Source organism: Zootoca vivipara, chromosome 1, assembly GCF_965207765.1.
Source record: "Zootoca vivipara chromosome 1, rZooViv2.hap1.1, whole genome shotgun sequence".
In the NCBI taxonomy this organism is placed as follows: domain Eukaryota; kingdom Metazoa; phylum Chordata; class Lepidosauria; order Squamata; family Lacertidae; genus Zootoca; species Zootoca vivipara.
Window position 1 is genome coordinate 2782876 of NC_142582.1, and position 19279 is coordinate 2802154.

The 19279-nt window shown below is 43.1% G+C and overlaps 1 protein-coding gene across 4 annotated transcripts in view; it reads right to left on the minus strand.

The window, feature by feature from the left end:
* The window catches only part of AGAP1 (ArfGAP with GTPase domain, ankyrin repeat and PH domain 1), a 373158-nt gene that overhangs the window by 151225 nt on the left and 202654 nt on the right, over positions 1 to 19279 (minus strand). For all 4 annotated transcript variants that reach the window (XM_035139168.3, XM_088666036.1, XM_088666000.1 and 1 more), the window contains one exon: positions 7656 to 7760. In XM_035139168.3, the coding sequence (XP_034995059.3) occupies positions 7656 to 7760 (105 nt within the window). The remainder of the gene's footprint in view (positions 1 to 7655; positions 7761 to 19279) is intronic.

Consider the following 19279-nt stretch of genomic DNA (forward strand, 5'->3'; position numbering starts at 1 on the left):
TACTGCCTAAGCCTGCCTTGTAGAATTTTAAGCATAACCTTGCTAGCGTGTGAAATGAGCGCAATTGTGCGGTAGTTGGAGCATTCTTTGGCACTGCCCTTCTTTGGAATTGGGATGTAGACTGATCTTCTCCAATCCTCTGGCCATTGCTGAGTTTTCCAAACTTGCTGGCATATTGGGTGTAGCACCTTAACAGCATCATCTTTTAAAATTTTAAATAGTTCAGCTGGAATATCATCACTTCCACTGGCCTTGTTATAAGCAGTGCTTTCTAAGGCCCATTTGACTTCACTCTCCAAGATGTCTGGCTCAAGGTCAGCAACCACACTACCTGAGGTGTATGAGACCTCCATATCTTTCTGGTATAATTCCTCTGTGTATTCTTGCCACCTCTTCTTGATGTCTTCTGCTTCTGTTAGGTCCTTACCACTTTTGTCCTTTATTATGGTAATCTTTGTACGAAATGTTCCTTTCATATCTCCAATTTTCCTGAACAGATCTCTGGTTTTCCCCATTCTAATGTTTTCCTCTATTTCTTTGCATTGCTCATTTAAGAAGACCCTCTTGTCTCTCCTTGCTGTTTTTTTGGAAATCTGCATTCAGTTTCCTGTATCTTTCCCTATCTCCCTTGCATTTTGCTTGCCTTCTCTCCCCCGCTATTTGTAAGGCCTCATTGGACAGCCATTTTGCTTTCTTGCATTTCCTTTTCCTTGGGATGGTTTTCGTTGCTGCCTCCTGTATAATGTTACGAGCCTCCATCCATAGTTCTTCAGGCACTCTGTCCACCAAATCTAAATCCTTAAACCTGTTCCTCACTTCCACTGTGTATTCATAAGGGATTTGATTCAGATTGTATCTTACTGGCCCAGTGGTTTTTCCTACTTTCTTCAGTTTAAGCTGGAATTTTGCTATAAGAAGCTGATGATCTGAGTTACAGTCAGCTCCAGGTCTTGTTTTTGCTGATTGTATAGAGCTTCTCCATCTTTGGCTGCAGAGAATATAATCAATCTGATTTCGATGCTGCCCATTTGGTGATATCCATGTGTAGAGTCGTCTCTTGTGTTGTTGGAAGAGAGTGTTTGTGATGACCAGCTTGTTCTCTTGACAGAACTCTATTAGCCGGTTCCGGTTTCCGCCTACAGGAATGGCTGACCTGTTTTCCATCCCTCCGACCTTCATGAGGAATTTGGCGGTTGCTAGGGGAGTAAATGGCAACCCCCCTACCTCTCCGGGGGCTACGGAGAGGGGCCGCTGGCCCGCGATGCCACCAAACCCACTCCGATTGTTTAAGGAGTGGGGGGAGGCTTGGGCTGAAAGCACTCATGAGGAATGTCGGAACTCCCGGACGCCAAACTGCACAGCGGGGATCTCCATGATTAAAGAAGATAATTAGGTTTTAAATTCATGGACATGCTTCAGAAGGAGGGGCAGAAGCTCTGTTTACTGCCGAGGAATTTACGCTGCTGAGGGTGAGGAGTCAAAGGCTGTATTTTATCTTGAAGAAGGATTGATGGGGACGGAACGACAAGGGAAGCGAGTCTTTTTTATTTTTTGCATATACTCTATGAGTTACCTTCATACCTTCCCGGACGTGATGTTCTGGTTTGTTTGGAACGAACGAGAAATAAAAGACATCTGTGTGAGTTGAACTTTATAAACTGTTGATACTGAGTATATTTTTTGAAGATGTAAAATTGCTGATGAGAGAAGCCCCCCTTTAACTGGATAAGGAGTGCCTGGAAAGCGTTCAGAGGATTTATGGGGTGTGACGCACTTTGAATTTGAACAGCGACCTGAAGCTAAGTTCAGCTATAGGACAAGGAGAGCCACTAATTAATCAAGAGTCTATGCATAATGTGACAGCTGGATCTTCTGCCTGGAAAAGCTGTAAATTTTATAAAGATCGTTAATCTACATAGTTATGGGAAGAAAACGAAAGTAATCTGAGTTTTCTAAGATGGCGCTGCTTCGTGTTGAGAGTCCGACGCAACAGGGACGCTCAAGACCAAGAAGATTTATGGGGAGGCTGGACTGATTAACTCACACAGGAGAAAGAACATATGTGAAATCTCGTTTGATACTTATCTCAGCAGCTGGGGAAAAATCGGATGAGAGGAAAACATCTTTGTGACTGTAAGGGAAAGATCGGGACTATAATAGACTTTGAGTGATGATTTGGACTTTGGACTTTAGAAAAAGACGGCGGTGAGCAGCTGCGAGGAATCCCCAATTTCTTGAAGCATGGGAACCCCGATTTGGCATAACATTCAGTTTGATTGATATGTATTTGTATAATTTGAAATAATGAATGAGATATAATTGTTTTTAATTGGAAAATTAATAAAAATAGATTATAAAAAAAGACAGAACTCTATTAGCCTTTGCCCTGCTTCATTTTGAACTCCAAGGCCAAACTTGCCAGTTGTTCCTTTTATCTCTTGATTCCCTACTTTAGCATTCCAATCCCCTGTAATGAGAAGAACATCCTTCTTTGGTGTCATTTCTAGAAGGTGTTGTAGGTCTTCATAGAATTGGTCAATTTCACTTTCTTCAGCTCCGGTAGTTGGTGCATAAACTTGGATTACTGTGATGTTAAAAGGTCTGCCTTGGATTCGTATCGAGATCATTCTATCATTTTTGAGATTGCATCCCATTACAGCTTTTGCCACTCTTTTGTTGACTATGAGGGCCACTCCATTTCTACTACAGGATTGTTGCCCACAGTAGTAGATATGATACTCACCCGAACTGAATTCGCCCATTCCCTTCCATTTTAGTTCACTGATGCCCAGGATGTCGATATTTATTCTTGTCATCTCATTTTTGACCACATCCAGCTTACCTCCATTCATGGTTCTTACATTCCAGGTTCCTATGCAATATTTTTCTTTACAGCATCGGACTTTCCTTTCGCTTCCAGGCATATCCACAACTGAGCGTCCTTTCGGCTTTGGCCCAGCCGCTTCATCAGCTCTGAATCTACTTGTGCTTGTCCTCCGCTCTTCCTCAGTAGCATGTTGGACGCCTTCCGACCTGAGGGGCTCATCTTCCAGTGTCATAACTTTTATATGCCTGTTGTCTTTGTCCATGGAGTTTTATTGGCAGGGATACTGGAGTGGCTTGCCAGTTCCTTCTCCAGGTGGATCACGTTTAGTCAAAACTCTCCACTATGACCTGTCCATCTTGGGTGGCCCTGCATGGCATAGCTCATAGCTTCTCTGAGTTATTCAAGCCCCTTCGCCACGACAAGGCATTGATCCATGAAGGGGTTCACAATGTTAGAAGATGAGCAATTAAATAGTCCTGAGATGTTGTTGGGGCCAGTAATGGTGTTTTCCGGGTGTATGTGGCAGCAAAGTTGGCATCTGGGTTTATTGCAGGCTCTAGTACCAGTGCCCATGTTAAGTCAGGTGGTGGTATTATTGTGGGTGAGGAGTTGTTTAAAATTGGGTGGCTGTCTGTAGGCAATGAAAGGTTATGGAAACAGTTCAGGATCACAATCCCTCTCCCCATATAAACCGTCCCAGACTCTGCGTTCATCACCTGAGGCTCTTCTTTGTGGGCCTTTTCCATATGAGTTCCAGAGAAGGGCCTTTTCTGTACTGGCTCCTTGTTTCTGGAATGCTCTCCCCAGTGAGGTTTGCCTGGTGCCTTCATCTTTAGGCGCCAGGCAAAAACCTTCCACTTCCACCAGGTCTTTGGCTTATCAATCTTCTACTATTTCCTTGTATTTTTACCTTTGTATTTTATCCTGTGAACCACCCTAAGATTTTATGAGGAAGGGTGATAAATCTTATAAATGAAATGAAACAATGTAAAAGCTCTGCTGCCTTGCCTCTTGCATCAGAATAATTCCCATTTCTTTTCCAGGAGTTGCCCACTCTCCACAGAAATAGCCTTGATTGCAAACTGTTCCTTGTTCTTCATGGTGTTGGAATGTATGTATTTTTCTTTTTTATCACTCTTTTTATAAATGAAATTCTAATAAAATACTAATTTTAAAAAGTTGTTTTGAAACATGAATTTATGTTTTTCTGTAGCTAGTTAATTAGGTATTGTGTTGTCTTTTAAAAAGCAACTTCCAATTTCTGAATCTTTTTCTGTCTGGATTGTTAAACAAAAATCTTTTTATTTGAGACTCTGGAGTTGATATAGCCTCTTTGTATAACCTGGTCAAGTTTTACTTATGCACTTTGACTACTTGGTACATGCTGCTAAAGTTTCCCAGAGTTTTGAAAGGAAACTTTAGAAAAAAGAAAAGAAAAAAGTTGTCATCTGTGTAAACCCTAAATCTGAAATGGTTATGTATTCAGATCATGGATTATTATAGGGTTGCCATATTTCAAAAATGAAAATCCAGAGTTGAGCTTTTGTTGGCAAAGTTGAGCTTTCTGGGGGACGGGGAGTTATTGACCTGTTTGTTGTTGTTGTTGCTGCTGCTGCTGCTGAAAAAGTCTGCCTGGACACTATTATATGTCCAGGAAATTCTGGTCGTATGGCAGCCCTAGATTATTATTACTGTGGATGAAGGCAGCACTACCCTGGAGTAAGTAACCATGGACAGCTGGCAGAGGAAGGTGGTTGTGTTTCAGCTCATTTGTCACAAAAACTGACACTCTAACTGAATCTCAAACCAGGAACCAAAAAGACGTCTTGCCATCTAGATGACCCTCAGGATTCCTATAGTCTAGATTGAACTATATTCCTCCATTTACTAATGTTGGAATATTCAGTTCCCTTGTAATCTTCATCCTCAGCTACATCATGCTGTGTTGTATACAGTACAGTGGCACCTTGGTTCTCAAACAGCAAAAACCCGGAAGTGTTCTGGTTTTCGAACACTTTTCGGAAGCCGAAAGTCCGATGTGACTGTCGGCTTTTGTTTCCGGGATGCCTGCACAACTCAGAAGTGTGCAGGGCCGGTTTTTGCGCCCTAGGCAAGATCACCTTGTGCCCCCCCCCTATTTCCCAGAGTGGAATAAAAAATAAAATAAATAAAGATAAAAATAAAAAAGTAGAAAAAAATAAAAAGTAGAAAAAATAAAAATATAAAATAAAATAAAAAGTTCCTTGGTTGTTGGTGAGGGGAAGGGGTAAAAAGTAGTCTCTTTACCTTGTCAGCTAGCGGACTTCCCTGTTTCTGGCGCGGCCTTCCCCTGCTTCCCCTGGAGCCCGATCTCGGTGCGCTAGCTGCTGAAGGGGTAGGCCCAGCTCGGGTGAGCGAGCGAGCGGGCGGAGAGGGCACCTCCAGGGCCGTCCCTAGGCCCAAGCTGGGTGGTGCAAGGCGCCAGGGTGCCTGGCCATCAGGGGCGCAGAAGGGGTGCCGAACTCAGCGGCTTCAGGCCGCTCTCTGGAGGCACGCGGGGAGTGCGGGCCTGGGGCCGCCTCCACTGAACAGCTGAGAGGTGTAGCGTGGCAGCCCCAGACTCGCACTCACCGTGCGCCCCCAGAGAGCGGCCTGAAGCCGCTCAACAGCTGAGAGGCGCGGAGGAGACAGCCCTAGGCTCGCGCATCGCGCAGGGAACAAGAACCTGGGGCCGCCTCCACTGAACAGCAGAGAGGTGCAGCGAGGTGGTCCCAGGCTAACGCTCCCCACGCGCCTCCGGAGCTTCGTGTGGGGAGCGCGAGCCTGGGGCCGCCTCCACTGCGCCTCTCAGCTGTTCAGCGGAGGCGGCCCCAGGCCCGTGCTCCCCACACGCCTCCGGATAGTGGCCTAAAGTCGCGCAACAGCTGAGAGGCGCAGTGGAGAGCCCCAGGCAGCACCGGGAGGCGGGGGGAGGCGGCAGGCAGGCTGGCCAGTGCCCCCTCCATTTTGGTGCCCTAGGCAGCTGCCTAGTTCGCATTAATGGACGCCCCGGCCCTGGACGTGTGCCTTGGTTTTCGAACATTTCGGAAGTCAAACAGACTTCCGGAACAGATTAAGTTTGGTGCTTTTGTTTTTGCTATTTATTTTGCGTTATTGTTTTTGAGGCTTTTTCAGTTAATTTGTTTTTGTGACTGTGTGGAACCCAGTTCAGCTACTGATTAATTGATTGTGTGACTGCGGAAATGGCTAAAAGCCCCCATCCAAACAATGACTATCATCAGTGCAGGTAAGAAAAAAAGTTAGTTTTTATCATCTACAATACTGTCTTATTTATTTTATAGTACAGTACATTGATTATCGATTTCATTTTTTTCTCGTTAGATAGTAAAATTCATGTTAAATTGCTGTTTTAGGGGTTGTTTTATAAAAGTCTGGAACGGATTAATCCGTTTTGCATTACTTTCTACGGGAAAGTGCACCTTGGTTTTGGAACACTTTGGTTTTGGAATGGACTTCCGGAACAGATTAAGTTTGAGAACCAAGGTACCACTATATGAGGCTGAGGAAGGAAAGGGGGAGAGAGGGGGTGGGGTGGTAAAACTTATATTCTTTTACTTAGTATGGGGTTTTGTGTCAGTGTCACTTGGGTAGGTTCTCTTTCTATTCACTTATTATATTTCTTTGGTAGTGAGAGAGGTGGGGGGGGCAGGACATGGTTGGTTGTCTTTAGCTGGCTGTAGTGAATTTGTTTGTGTGAGGGGGATTGTTGGGTCAAGTTAGCCATATTGATTCATATGCTATCAGTCGATTCTTCTTGTTGGTTTGTGTACATGATAAAGGGGAGCCATACTGGGGTGAAGGTGCCCTCTTTCATTTGTCCCCATGTCAGTTTCAGTCTATTGGCTAGCTTTTCTAGTAAGGCTGTTTCCTATACCAATAGTCCATGTTCACTCCTGACAGGTCTCTCCAGTGTCTGGCTGTGATGCTTCTGGCTGCTGAGCGTAGGTGGGCTATGAGCTCTTTATAGTGTGAGTGGGCATTATTATCTTGGAAAATGTTAAATAGGGCCAGTTCTAATACCTGTTTAGTTATTTTGCATATTCTTGTAGGACTGCTGTCCAGAAGGGTTGGGGGCATTCCCACCACATATGGAGGTATGTGCATGTGGAGGTGCATCAAATTATGTCTTTTGAAAAAGCAGTTACTATCTCCTGCTCTGGTTTCTAGAGTGTATGTTCTAGTTTATCCACTGTGTGCTTAGAATTAATCTCACAATAAAATGGTAGCTCCTTCCTTTTCTTTTTTTAAAGTTGTTTTTATTAAATATTTACCTGCGTTACCCAAGTACATATAGCACCTGTGCTTTTCAATACACAGAGTCCTTTCTACAACTAGTTATATTCAATGTGAGACACTAATGTTTTAGACAATATATGGTTGGGGGAGAAGAAAAGTGGGGGGAGAGAGCGGGGAAGAGAGAAGGTGGGTAGTAAACTTTCGTTCTTTTACTTAGTTTATTTGCAAGGTTTCTGTGTTAACATCAAATTGGTATCTTCTCTTTCTATTCATGTATTAGTTTTAATTGGGGGGGCAGGATTGGGGGTCCCAGGGCCTGGTTGGTTGCCTTCAGTTGGCCACAGTGAGTTTTGCTTGCGAGGGGGGGGGAGGGGTTGTAAGGTCAAGTTAGCCATATTGATTCATATGCTGCTGGTGGGTTATTGTTGTTGCCTTGTTGGGCTGCGTTCTGAATAATATTCACTAATTAGGCTTTTATGTTTCTTGATTATAAATAGGATTATTCCTGGTTTTGAAACATCATTTGATAACTGTGAAATGCATGCACACTTACATGTAAACTTGGGTGATAGGTCAGTACGCCATTATCACAGAGAGTAACATATTTCTTCTTCCACTCTTTATTTAAAGATTTGCCACTTCGCTTCAGCAGCATGCCCTATTAAGAAGAAAGAGGTAATATGAAACACACTGTTAGACATACACACACAAGTATATATATGTTCATATCCTATAAAGTTTTACAGCATTTATTGCACTAACTACTTTGATATGGCTCCTTCATTCACATACTAGTGAGTACATTCCTTTAAAATAACAGTATCAGTATACATACCCATCATCCATACCCACCCCGCCTGCAGCAGCATCTTATACGTTTTAACCAGTTGGGGATACAAACTAGGAGAAAGGCAACAAGCTCAAGAGGGGTCCCAATATTGATCTTTGGAGGGACCCCACTTCTTATATCCATCCATGATGAGAACTGTCCATTTATTCCTACTCTCTGCTTCCTGCTCTTTAATGATCAATTCATGGGAACCCTTGTTAATGGTTCTGTGTGGCACCTTTAAGACTAATCAAATCAAGCTACAATTCTGTACATATCTATTAGAGAACAATCTCTATGGAATTCGGTGGGAGTTATTTCTGAATAAGGACCTTTGGATCTGAGCCTGAGCAGGGGACCCCACTGTAGCAGAAAGAGTGGGAAATAAAGGTCTGCTGTGTGCAAGCAAAATGCCATCCACAGTTCTTGAGATGCAAGCCATTATTTTAGTAACTCATTAAACACTCCATTATCTATATATATAAAAATGTAGGCATTGCGCACGCGGATGAAACAGCCTTTCTCCGTAACCGCTGAACTGCAATGTAACAAATTTGGCCAGTGAGGGATCTGGCATAACAAAAATTCCAAAAAAGGACAGATTTCACACCTAAAATAGTGAATAAACACAAAAAAGTGGTGCCCAAATTAGTCGTCACCAGCAAAATCTCTGAAGACTCCAGCAGCATCCAGTAGAAACGCAGATTGCATGCTGAAGGTCTGAAGGGCGGTGCCAAATAATGACATCATCAACCAAGCAACTGAAACTACCAAGGCAGCCGTTAGAAGAAGAGGAAGAGGAAGAGGAAGAGGAAGAAGAAGAAGAAGAGGAGGAGGAGGAGTAGTAGTTTGGATTTGATATCCCGCTTTATCACTACCCAAAGGAGTCTCAAAGCATTCTCCTTTCCCTTCCTCTCCCACAACAAACACTCTGTGAGGTGAGTGGGGCTGAGAGACTTCAGATAAGTGTGACTAGCCCAAGGTCACCCAGCAGCTGCATGTGGAGGAGCAGGGAAGCGAACCCAATTCACCAGATTACGAGTCTACCGCTCTTAACCACTACACCACACTGGCTCCTAAGCCCCTGCCAGGCCCCCACTAGGCATGGGGGGGAGAGGGCGGTGGGGGGGGGGAGGGACAAAACAATTTTAAAAAAACCAATCCACAAACAAAAATATACAAAATACACAACAATACATGCCAAAATCTCTAAAACCACACACCACACCAACTACCCACACTACAAATATACCACAACACACAAACACACCACACCCACATCTTAAACCCTACCCACTACTGACCCACAAACAAAAAAACCCTATAAAACTAAACAAAATACCACCTTAATAAACAAACATCTTAAAAAAACCACCATAAAAAACCCATTAAGCCACATCTATCTATCTATCTATCTATCTACCTACTGTAACTATCTATCTCTATGTAACAACTGCATGCAGGAGAGGGGAAATCACAGGAATAAATCGAGGGTGGGGAGAAGACAGTAAAAATCACAGGGATAAGCCAGTGGTGGGGGGAGGAAGGGACAGGAAACATCATGAATCAGAACAGAGTGGGGGAAATCACACTTCTCAAAATTAAAAACATAAATAAAACTACCAAAACAGACAAACGAAAATGCACAATCATAAGAAGACCCCAAAAATAAAAACCATAAATACAAGCACAAAGTTGAAACATCTGGAAAAGCATATTACATCGAAACACTAACCTAAAACAAGTTATGCAACCATTACCATTCAAAACACAAATGACATCAATAATCCCCCCCCCCAAAAAAAATCCACAGCAAGGCGTGGCCGGGTCAGCTAGTATTCACAGCTAAAATTGTGGGCAAGCCATGTTGTAAGGAGGAGTTCCAAGAGTGTGTTGCTATTGTACTCTAAAAATACAAAAATACAATAACTTTGATCAGTAGGCAAAGATATGCACCAGTTAATCAAAATACCTGCCAACTAAATTTCAGTACTACTGATCCGAATATGTAAATTCATATATAATATCACACTCCCTCTAACAGCAATCTCATACAGTGATACCAACAGGATTAGAGCCACAATGGGGTCAACAGGAAAACAAAGGGAGGTAGCAGCATAATCTGGAGAACCTTGAGGCTTGTAGTACAACTTAACTTTACAAAGCAAGCTACCACCTGAGAGGGGAATAAAATAAAATAAAATCCCTAAACAGCCCAATGTGGATTGAGCATGTTGAGTGTCTAAGGAATGTTGAGTACCTGTTGGAAATAATGAAAGGAAAAGTGGAAAGGGGGGGAAGGAATATGGTATCCTGAGGGAAGAGATGACTGGCTACTGGAATCCAGAACAGGAACACACTTATAACACTACAGCATTTTGTGGCAGATTCCAGTTCTCCCTACCAAAAAGAATTCAGATTTTTTTTAAAGCCAAAGATTGCTTGTTCAATTGTGTTAGGTTTAGCACATCAAACAAACACACTCCTTTACTTTTATTTGGCAATTACAAGCTCACAGCAAGCAGAGCCTCCTACAGCTGTCTTCACTATCGGAGTCAGTTCATTCGACCGGCCTCTGGCCTCCGGCCCCTTCCAAGGCCAGATATACCTATGCTAAGCCCACCCACCCCTTCCAGCTGGCCTTCCTTTGCTGCAATCACTTGCTCTGCCTCCTACTCCTGGGAGACTCAGGTGCACTCAATTCCTCCTCCTCTGGAGGTGAATCCAACCCCCTCCTCCCTCCTGCTCCTGCATCTCAGGGTTGCTTTGAGAAGGGACAGGCAACCTTCTGTTCTCCTCTGCCTCTTCCTCCCCCTCTGCCGGTTCCTCTCTGTGGGCCGTGTCTCTGATAAATTGTGTCTTCCAATTACTAGGTATAGACAGGCCTGAAAATACTTTTATTTCCAAAAAATCTTCAGTCAGCTGTAAATAAATACTCAGCTATTATAAAAACAAACTTTTTATACAGGAAATTCAGAATATATAGCTAGCTAGCTACTGAAATACATTGTAATTCTAAGCAGGAACATCTTCATTAGCAATATTAGAAAGCAAGTCTTAAAATGTGATTTCTTGACCATGGTTTAAAATTTATTCTTACAATATACCCGTACACACTGTTGTTTGCTTACTATTTCAGTCACTTACTCCAGAAAAAAACTCTGAATCAAACAGATGTGTGACTTTCAAGACACAGATGTGTGACTTTCAAGCTCTTTACTTACTGTTTCAACCCATTTTCCCAGTTGTTTGAAAGACATGCTTATTCGGCATAAGTAAGAGCAACTTACTTGCTTTTGAACACCTTTCAATGAATACATATTCTGTGTCTAGTCCCAGGAAGTCATTGTAAGCCAAAAGCAATGTTAAGAACACAATGTTTAAATAACTCACATTAAATAATAATGAATTTGTCTTATCTGAAATCCATCACTAAGTGGCTCACTATTGCCCAAAGCTGTGATAATCACCAATCATAAATTTATATTAAAGCTCTATTCAATAGCAATTATTTACAAACAAATATATATTGATTCATTTGCTGTTGAGGTCTGAGTTCCTAACTGAGCCAATCAACCTCAGATACTAGCCTTCAAGGCACAGAACTATGGTCCAGACCACGGCCATTCTCAGCATCAAGATTGTTATGGTAACAATGTACAGTTAATGAGTAGAACCCCACCTGGGATCAATTAAAAATCAGGGAAGTGATATACTACACACATGTCCTCTCCTCTCGTGAGGGTGTGCAATGACTACATGATTTACCTTATCAGTATCTGTAGCATCTGGAAGCAACCCAAATTTTCACTGTGATTCAATTTGTTATTCCGTTCCAAATTTGATCTGTTAAATCCGAAGCTCTATTTTATCTTTGTTGGTGGATCTAAAAACAGCTAAAAACTCCCCTCTTTTCACATAAGTGGATGGAATATGTAGGCTAAGGAGCCTTTCCAAAGTTAACTGAATTTCAGGCAGATACATTCAGGGGTTTTTGTGCAGGAAATCTGGAGTTCTCTTTTATAAAAAACATTTCTGCTATAAATTGGATGCAAACTGCAGGCATGAATCACCATTCTGAGGGGATGAAGTCTGCCTAGTTTCTGAAAGATTGGTGCAGTGGTTCTCCTGAAAGGGCAGACTTTATCATTTTGGAGTAGGAAAATAGAAACCACATTCCTTCTCCTAAGAGGGCAATCAGTTTGAAAACTGGGTATATAAAAGAGGTCCCCCTATTCATATAAATAGGTCCAGGAGCTAAAAAATAGGGAAAACCAGTTTTTTCTTGCCCCCTTCCTGGAAGTAGCCTCTATGAAGGAAAAGACTGCTATGATTTTTCAAATATTTGTTAGGAAAAATAACAGTTGAGAAAGAAACAAGCGACCCTGCTCACAGTCAAAACTCGGAGAAAGATGACACATATGAATAACAACTCTGTTAATTAATATGAATAACATATGAATAACAACTCTGTTTATTTGCTTCAACTTTCCTTCTCCAAATCACAGTGATTAAAAGTCCCAGCCTGCATAGTTAACGACAAAACACATTGACATACACTATCCTGATGCTGCGTCCTCTCAGTCAAGTTTGCCAGAAAAGACAAGCCAGAGCTCCAACTGGCAAGGAGGTCACCTACTCATGTGGCACACACTGCCCACCTTTCAGGTTTCCATGAAACGGTTATGTGGTGCTATGCCAATTGAGGTCAGATTTATTCTTCATTCTTGGGATGAGGCAGTGAATAAATTATGCACCAGGCTCATGGGGTTATCCAGAGGTTTGGAGTACATTGCCAGCAATATGCTTCTCCTTTACATCTGCAGGCGAGGCAGTGGAAGTGCTGGACCAGTGTCTTGCCTCAGGAATGGCCTGCATGAGAGCCAACAAACTGAAGCTCAACTGTTAGAGGGCAGTTCCCTCGACCAGATGGCTGGGAGGTGGCCTGCTCTTGATGGGGTTACACTCTCTCTGAAGAAGCATGCACACCTTGCAGGTACTCCTGGATCCTTTGTGGTTACTTGAGGCTCAGGTGGCCTCAGTGGCCCAGAGTGCCTTCTATCAGCTTCAGCTGGTGGCCCAGCTGCACCCCTGTCTGGACAGGGACAGCCTAACTACTGCTGTGTATGCTCTGGTCACCTCTAAGTTAGAGTACTGCAATGTGATACACCGGTACATGGGGCTGCCTCTAAAAAGGGTTCAGAAACTTCAGCTGGTGCAGAATTCAGAGGCCAGGTTGCTTACCAGGGCAATATGGTTTGACCACATAATGACTGCACTGGCTGCCAATTGGTTTCCAGGCCCAATTCAAAGTGCTGGGTTTAACCTATAACCTTAAACAGCTCAGGATCTCAATACCTGAAGGACCAACTTCCTCCATATGTCTCACCGATACGAACCCTGTGACCCTCATCTGAGTCCCTTCTTTTCCTGTCTCCTTCACAAGAGATCCAGAGGGCAGCAACATGAGAACAGGCCTTTTCTATGGTGGCTCTTCCCAAGGGGGCTTGCCTGGTGTATCCTTAGGTGCCAGGCAAAAACATTCTGCTTCTCCCAGGCCTTTGGCTAATTAAACAATCTGGCAGGGGTTATTGTTTGTGTTTGTCATTATGGTATGTATTTTTGTGCTTTTACTTTGTGAGCCACCCTATGATCTTAAATGTATTGAAATTATCATACAGCATATGCTCAGTCTAAAATACTTCAGCAGTTATACTCAGTTCAACATCAGGCTAGTCAACATTATTTGCTTTGCAGCACAGATTTCCCTTTCTGCAGTGTTTCTCCTCCTACCCACAACAAAGACACAATTCTGGTAATAAGTAGCAGATTTAATAATCCCTTGGCAGAAGTAGTTGTTTATCTCTCAACATCAGAGAAAGTCCAAATTTCCCAACAAGAAAGTAGTTCACTTTAGTGATGGAGCATTTATTTAGTGCTGAATAAACCCAGCAGTGGAACTGGGATGTCTTTGGGTATAGAAATCAGCAGCTCTTTAGCCCAGTTTAAACCATTTTATGTACCAACACAATTGACTACAATGGATATGAAAACAGCAAACATTTGATTTATTTTGCAGGGCAGAAAATATGAATATTCTTTCACAAAGGCAAAATATGAGAGCATATGTTGAATGTAGCTGTATCCTAAATCTGAGTTAACCAACTTCAGCCCTCAATTGTTTCACCTTGTATCATGTTTTCTAGCCAGATATAAAAAGTGGTATAGATGGGGGGGGGGGGCGACTGGAAGGAAGAGAGCCCCACAATGCCTTAAAAATAGAAGTAAACTTTCCATCCTTATCGAAACTGTTTCCATAGGAACATCAGGAACACCACTTAATAGAAGCTTCTCTTAAAAAATAATAATCCATGTTTGGTACTGGTCCCCCTCCCCCAGACAAGCTATTTCACAAATGGATGGTTTTTGCAGCTCACTCTGTAGATCCTTCCATGAAGTAGTGGAAAAGAATATAGGATCCTTAACCAGTTCCCTTGTGGCCCCCTCCTTTTTTGTTGGTAATATTTCTGTCATTCTACCAGGGTGTATGGTACAAAGGGTTACACTTTAATTGAGCTGTCAGCATCTCCAACAATCCTATAAAACTTCGATTATGCACGGCAGGGTTAGTGACACACTTGTTATTGTGGATGCCCTATTTGCTAAACCTAACCACCCCACCTCACAGGTCACATAACCCAAGCGACCTTCCTGTCATTAGCTGCGTCTATTCCTACATCACTGCTGTGAAAATCACACAAGTGAAGGCTTCAAAGCCCTTACCAGGACTGAATTCGACCAGGAGCTAATCACCCACAAATCCAGCTCAAATGGCAATAATTGGCTAAACTGCTCACCTCTCCAGAGCTCAGCAGTAATTTGGGATAATAAAGAAAAGAATTATTCAGCTAACTGCCCTGAAATGTATGTTTTGTGACCGACACACTTCACATTTTAATAATGATGGACACAAAATCCAATTTAATATAACATCTACTGAATAACAAAACCTGGAACACTGAGAGAAAAACGAAAGCTTTTTTTAAAAAAATGTGGCCCATATTATTTCACAAAAAGGGTTCACACTTCATGTTGTGGACCAAAAAGGGCTTTGTGAGCAATCCTTAAACCCTGAACTATATGAGTTTTTTGAAATAAGAGAACATCCCAAGTTAAAAATAATATGTATCTGTTCCTCAAACCTGTGCAAGGTGGATTGTGTGTGCATGTGTGTGCTTTTAGGCTGATGAGTACCTTCTTGATTTTTCTAGTTACTCTCCGATTTACTTTATCTTTCTTTCCTTTAACCCAGCCCTCTCCTGTTGGGGAGGGGCCACAGATCTATGGCTGAGCACATCCTTTTCACCTTCAGCAGACCTTTCTCTGTCTAAGACCCTAAATAGCCCCTAAAGCACAGGGCAGACAATACTGGGCTATGTAACCGAGATCTGACTCAATATCAAGCAGTGTCATCTGGTTGTATAACACAGACCCCTTATAAGGATGCCCTCAGTTAGTGCTACTTACTCAGACCCCAAAACATCTCAGCAAAGATGCAAGACTTGACCCCACTGAGGCACAAGTATCCCTCTGGAATGGAGAAATGAGACGAGCCATCAGCAGGATGACTTCTGAATGCCCTCTCCATTTCTGTGTAGTTCCCTTTACTCCCTGGTGGACTAGACTGCAAGTGGCAGAAATCTTGTGCTGAAGCCACTGAACACTGGTTTGCCTACCATGAATAAGGCCTAATTTGCTGCATCAATCACATCTTCTACTAGTGGTTCAGAGGTTATTGGTCCCGGGGGAGTTTCCTTGGACCCCTTGGAGGCTTGCCATGAGGAGTTTATGAGGGTAAAGTTGCTTGGCTTCATAGTGATCTTGACACCACAGTTGGTGCAGGACCAAACACCATATCTGTTCAGGTTTTATGGCATCAATTTCTTCTGTCGAGGCTTGAAGACACTGACACAGTGCTAGCAGTTATGTGTCCAGCCACATGCTTCCTTGATCCCTGTCCCTATTGGTTAATAAAATCTACTCAGTAGGGCATGTCTGGGTGGGCACAGGGTCTGGTGAAAGGGCCATTAAGGGATGAGTGGTGCCCATTGTTTTGAAAGAGGTGGTGGTATGTTCACTCCTTGAAAAGCCTAGTCTGTGATAGCTGTGGGCCAGTTACTAAGACATGGTTCCTCAGGAAGGCAATGGAGAGTGGTGTGCTAGAGCAGCTGCAGGCTTTCTTGGGTGAATTGGATTGATTATCTAGACCCATTTCTGAAGGCAATGGGTATCAGGAAAAAATTCATGACTAATATTTTACAATTCTTTATGCGCTGGGGAAACCCAGCCAGATGGGTGGGGTGTTGTTGTTGTTGTTGTTGTTTCACTCTTGATTCAGACCTGGTTTCAGGAACGAATCAGACTTGGTTGCCCTGATGGAAAAGGGAGAGAGACAAGGGGAGTGCAATCAGAACCAGTGAAGGCAGTGAAGGTCCTGGGTGAGTGCCTGGAGGCAGTTGGAGGATGGGTGGCGACTAACAGATGGAGGTTGAATCCTGACAAGACAAAAGTACTGTTTTGGGGGGACACGGGGCGGGCGGGTGTGGGGGACTCCCTGGTCCTGAATGGGATAACTGTGCCCTTGAAGGAACAGGTGCGCAGCCTGGGAGTCATTTTGGACACACAGCTGTTCATGGAGGCACAGGTTAAAATTCTGTGTCCAAGGTGGCTGTCTACCAGCTCCATCTGTTACGCAGACTGAGACCCTACCTGCCCGCAGACTGTCTCATCAGAGTGGTGCATGCTCTAGTTATCTCCCGCTTGGACTACTGCAATGCGCTCTACGTGGGGCTACCTGTGAAGGTGACCTGGAAACCGCAATTAATCCAGAATGCAGCAGCTAGACTGGTGATAGGGAGCAGCCGCCGAGCCCACATAACACCGGTCCTAAGAGACCTACATTGGCTCCCAGTACGTTTCCAAGCACAATTCAAAGTGTTGGTGCTGACCTTGAAAGCCCTAAACGGCCTCGGTCCTATATACCTGAAGGAGCGTCTCCACCCCCATTGTTTAGCCCGGACACTGAGATCCAGCGCCGAGGGCCTTCTGGTAGTTCCCTCACTGCGAGAAGCAAAGCTACAGGGAACCAGGCAGAGGGTCTTCTAAGTAGTGGCGCCCGCCCTGTGGAACGCCCTTCCATCGGAGGTCAAGGAGATAAACAACTACCTGACATTTACAAAACACCTAAAGGCAGCCCTGTATAGGGCAGTTTTTAATATTTTCTTTTTTTCTTTTGGAAGTGGAATTTTGTAATGTTTTGTGTTAATATCGATAAGAAATAAATAGTCTATTTTTTTAAAAAAAAGATAATATCAAAAATAATTGTAGCAGAGAGACCTAAAACCAAATTCATACTACAACAAAAAATTATCAAAATATATATCAGGGGAGATAATAGATTTTCAAAAGTATAGCATCTAGATCAAGGGAAGTAATAGTCTCACTGTATTCTGCTCTGGTCAGACCTCACCTGGAGTACTGTGTCCAGTTCTGGGCACCACAGTTCAAGAAGGATACTGACAAGCTGGAACGTGTCGAGAGAAGGGCAACCAAAATGGTCAAAGGCCTGGAAACGATGCCTTATGAGGAACGGCTTAGGGAGCTGGGTATGTGTAGCCTGGAGAAGAGAAGGTTAAAGGGTGATATGATAGCCATGTTCAAATGTATTAAATGATGTCATATAGAGGAGGGAGAAAGGTATGTGTTATGTTGCAAAATTTGTGAATCTGAAAATTTATGTGCTTTGGGGCTTCTCATGGCCATCTAATGAGAAATGGAAGTAGGACTAGATGGAGCACTGGCTTGGTCCAGCAGGGCTATTTTTATGTTCTTAAAATAAAAATTTAGTGAGTTTTGGACCAAGACTGGGAAGGCCAAGATTCAAATCCCAACTCAGACATAAACCTCACTGAGTGACCTTGGGCCAGTCACAAACTCTCAGTTTGGCCTACACAATGCTGTTGTGCAAATAAACTAGTGGGAGCACCATGTATCGAGTTCTCTGGAGGAAATGCAGCATACAAATATAACAAACAAACAAACATCCATTCTATTACTTTAGCCATGATTTTGTTGTTGTTTAGTCGTTTAGTCGTGTCCGACTCTTCCTGACCCTATGGACTATAGCACGCCAGGCACTCCTGTCTTCCACTGCCTCCCGCAGTTTGGTCAAACTCATGTTCGTAGCTTCAAGAACACTGTCCAACCATCTCGTCCTCTGTCGTCCGCTTCTCCTTGTGCCCTCCATCTTTCCCAACATCAGGGTCTTTTCCAAGGATTCTTCTCTTCTCATGAGGTGTCCAAATATTGGAGCCTCAGCTTCACGATCTATCCTTCCAGTGAGCACTCAGGGCTGATTTCCTTAAGAATGGATAGGTTTGATCTTCTTGCAGTCCATGGGACTCTCAAGAGTCTCCTCCAGCACCATAATTCAAAAGCATCAATTCTTCAGCGATCAGCCTTCTTTATGGTCCAGCTCTCACTTCCATACATCACTACTGGGAAAACCATAGCTTTAATTATACGGACCTTTGTAGGCAAGGTGATGTCTCTGCTTTTTAAGATGCTGTCTAGGTTTGTCATTGCTTTTCTCCCAAGAAGCAGGCGTCTTTTAATTTCGTGACTGCTGTCACCATCTGCAGTGATCAAGGAGCCCAAGAAAGTAAAATCCCTCACTAGCCATGATTAAATTTGGGCAAATAGCTGGAAAGTTTGATGATTTGGTATGGCAACAGCAGAGTGCTTCAGGAGTATTTAAAATTCTATGAAACTAGAACCTAGTTCTTACAGACAGGATATGAGCTGATAAACCTTTGACTATACAATTTCAAGCTAAATGCTATTCCATATAAATTCCATTCTTACTGAAAATAACACATCAATGTGATGGGTTCCAGGGTAGCTTAATTTATGATGTGCAAGGTTTCTATGTGGTGGGTTTAAAAAGAAATGTATAGAGGAGCACTCAGTTATGTGGATCCCAAGACACACATTTACCTGTTCATCTTAATTATGCCTATGCTATCTGAAACTATGTGGAAACCCAGCTTATGAACAAACATTGTCTTACAAGTCTGATGTAGATGCAAATGTGTTATCACGAAAACGAAAAATGCAAATGTGTTATCACGCAAACCAGATAATAGTCCACTTTCTCTGTACTGATGCTGAATGAAGCCAAATCTTTTCTATATGATTAGAGACATGGGATGGATTAAATGTGCTGATTCTCTGAGTTTGTTGCAATGATTGCACTGCAATTTGTTCTAAAGATTCATCCACACCTACTC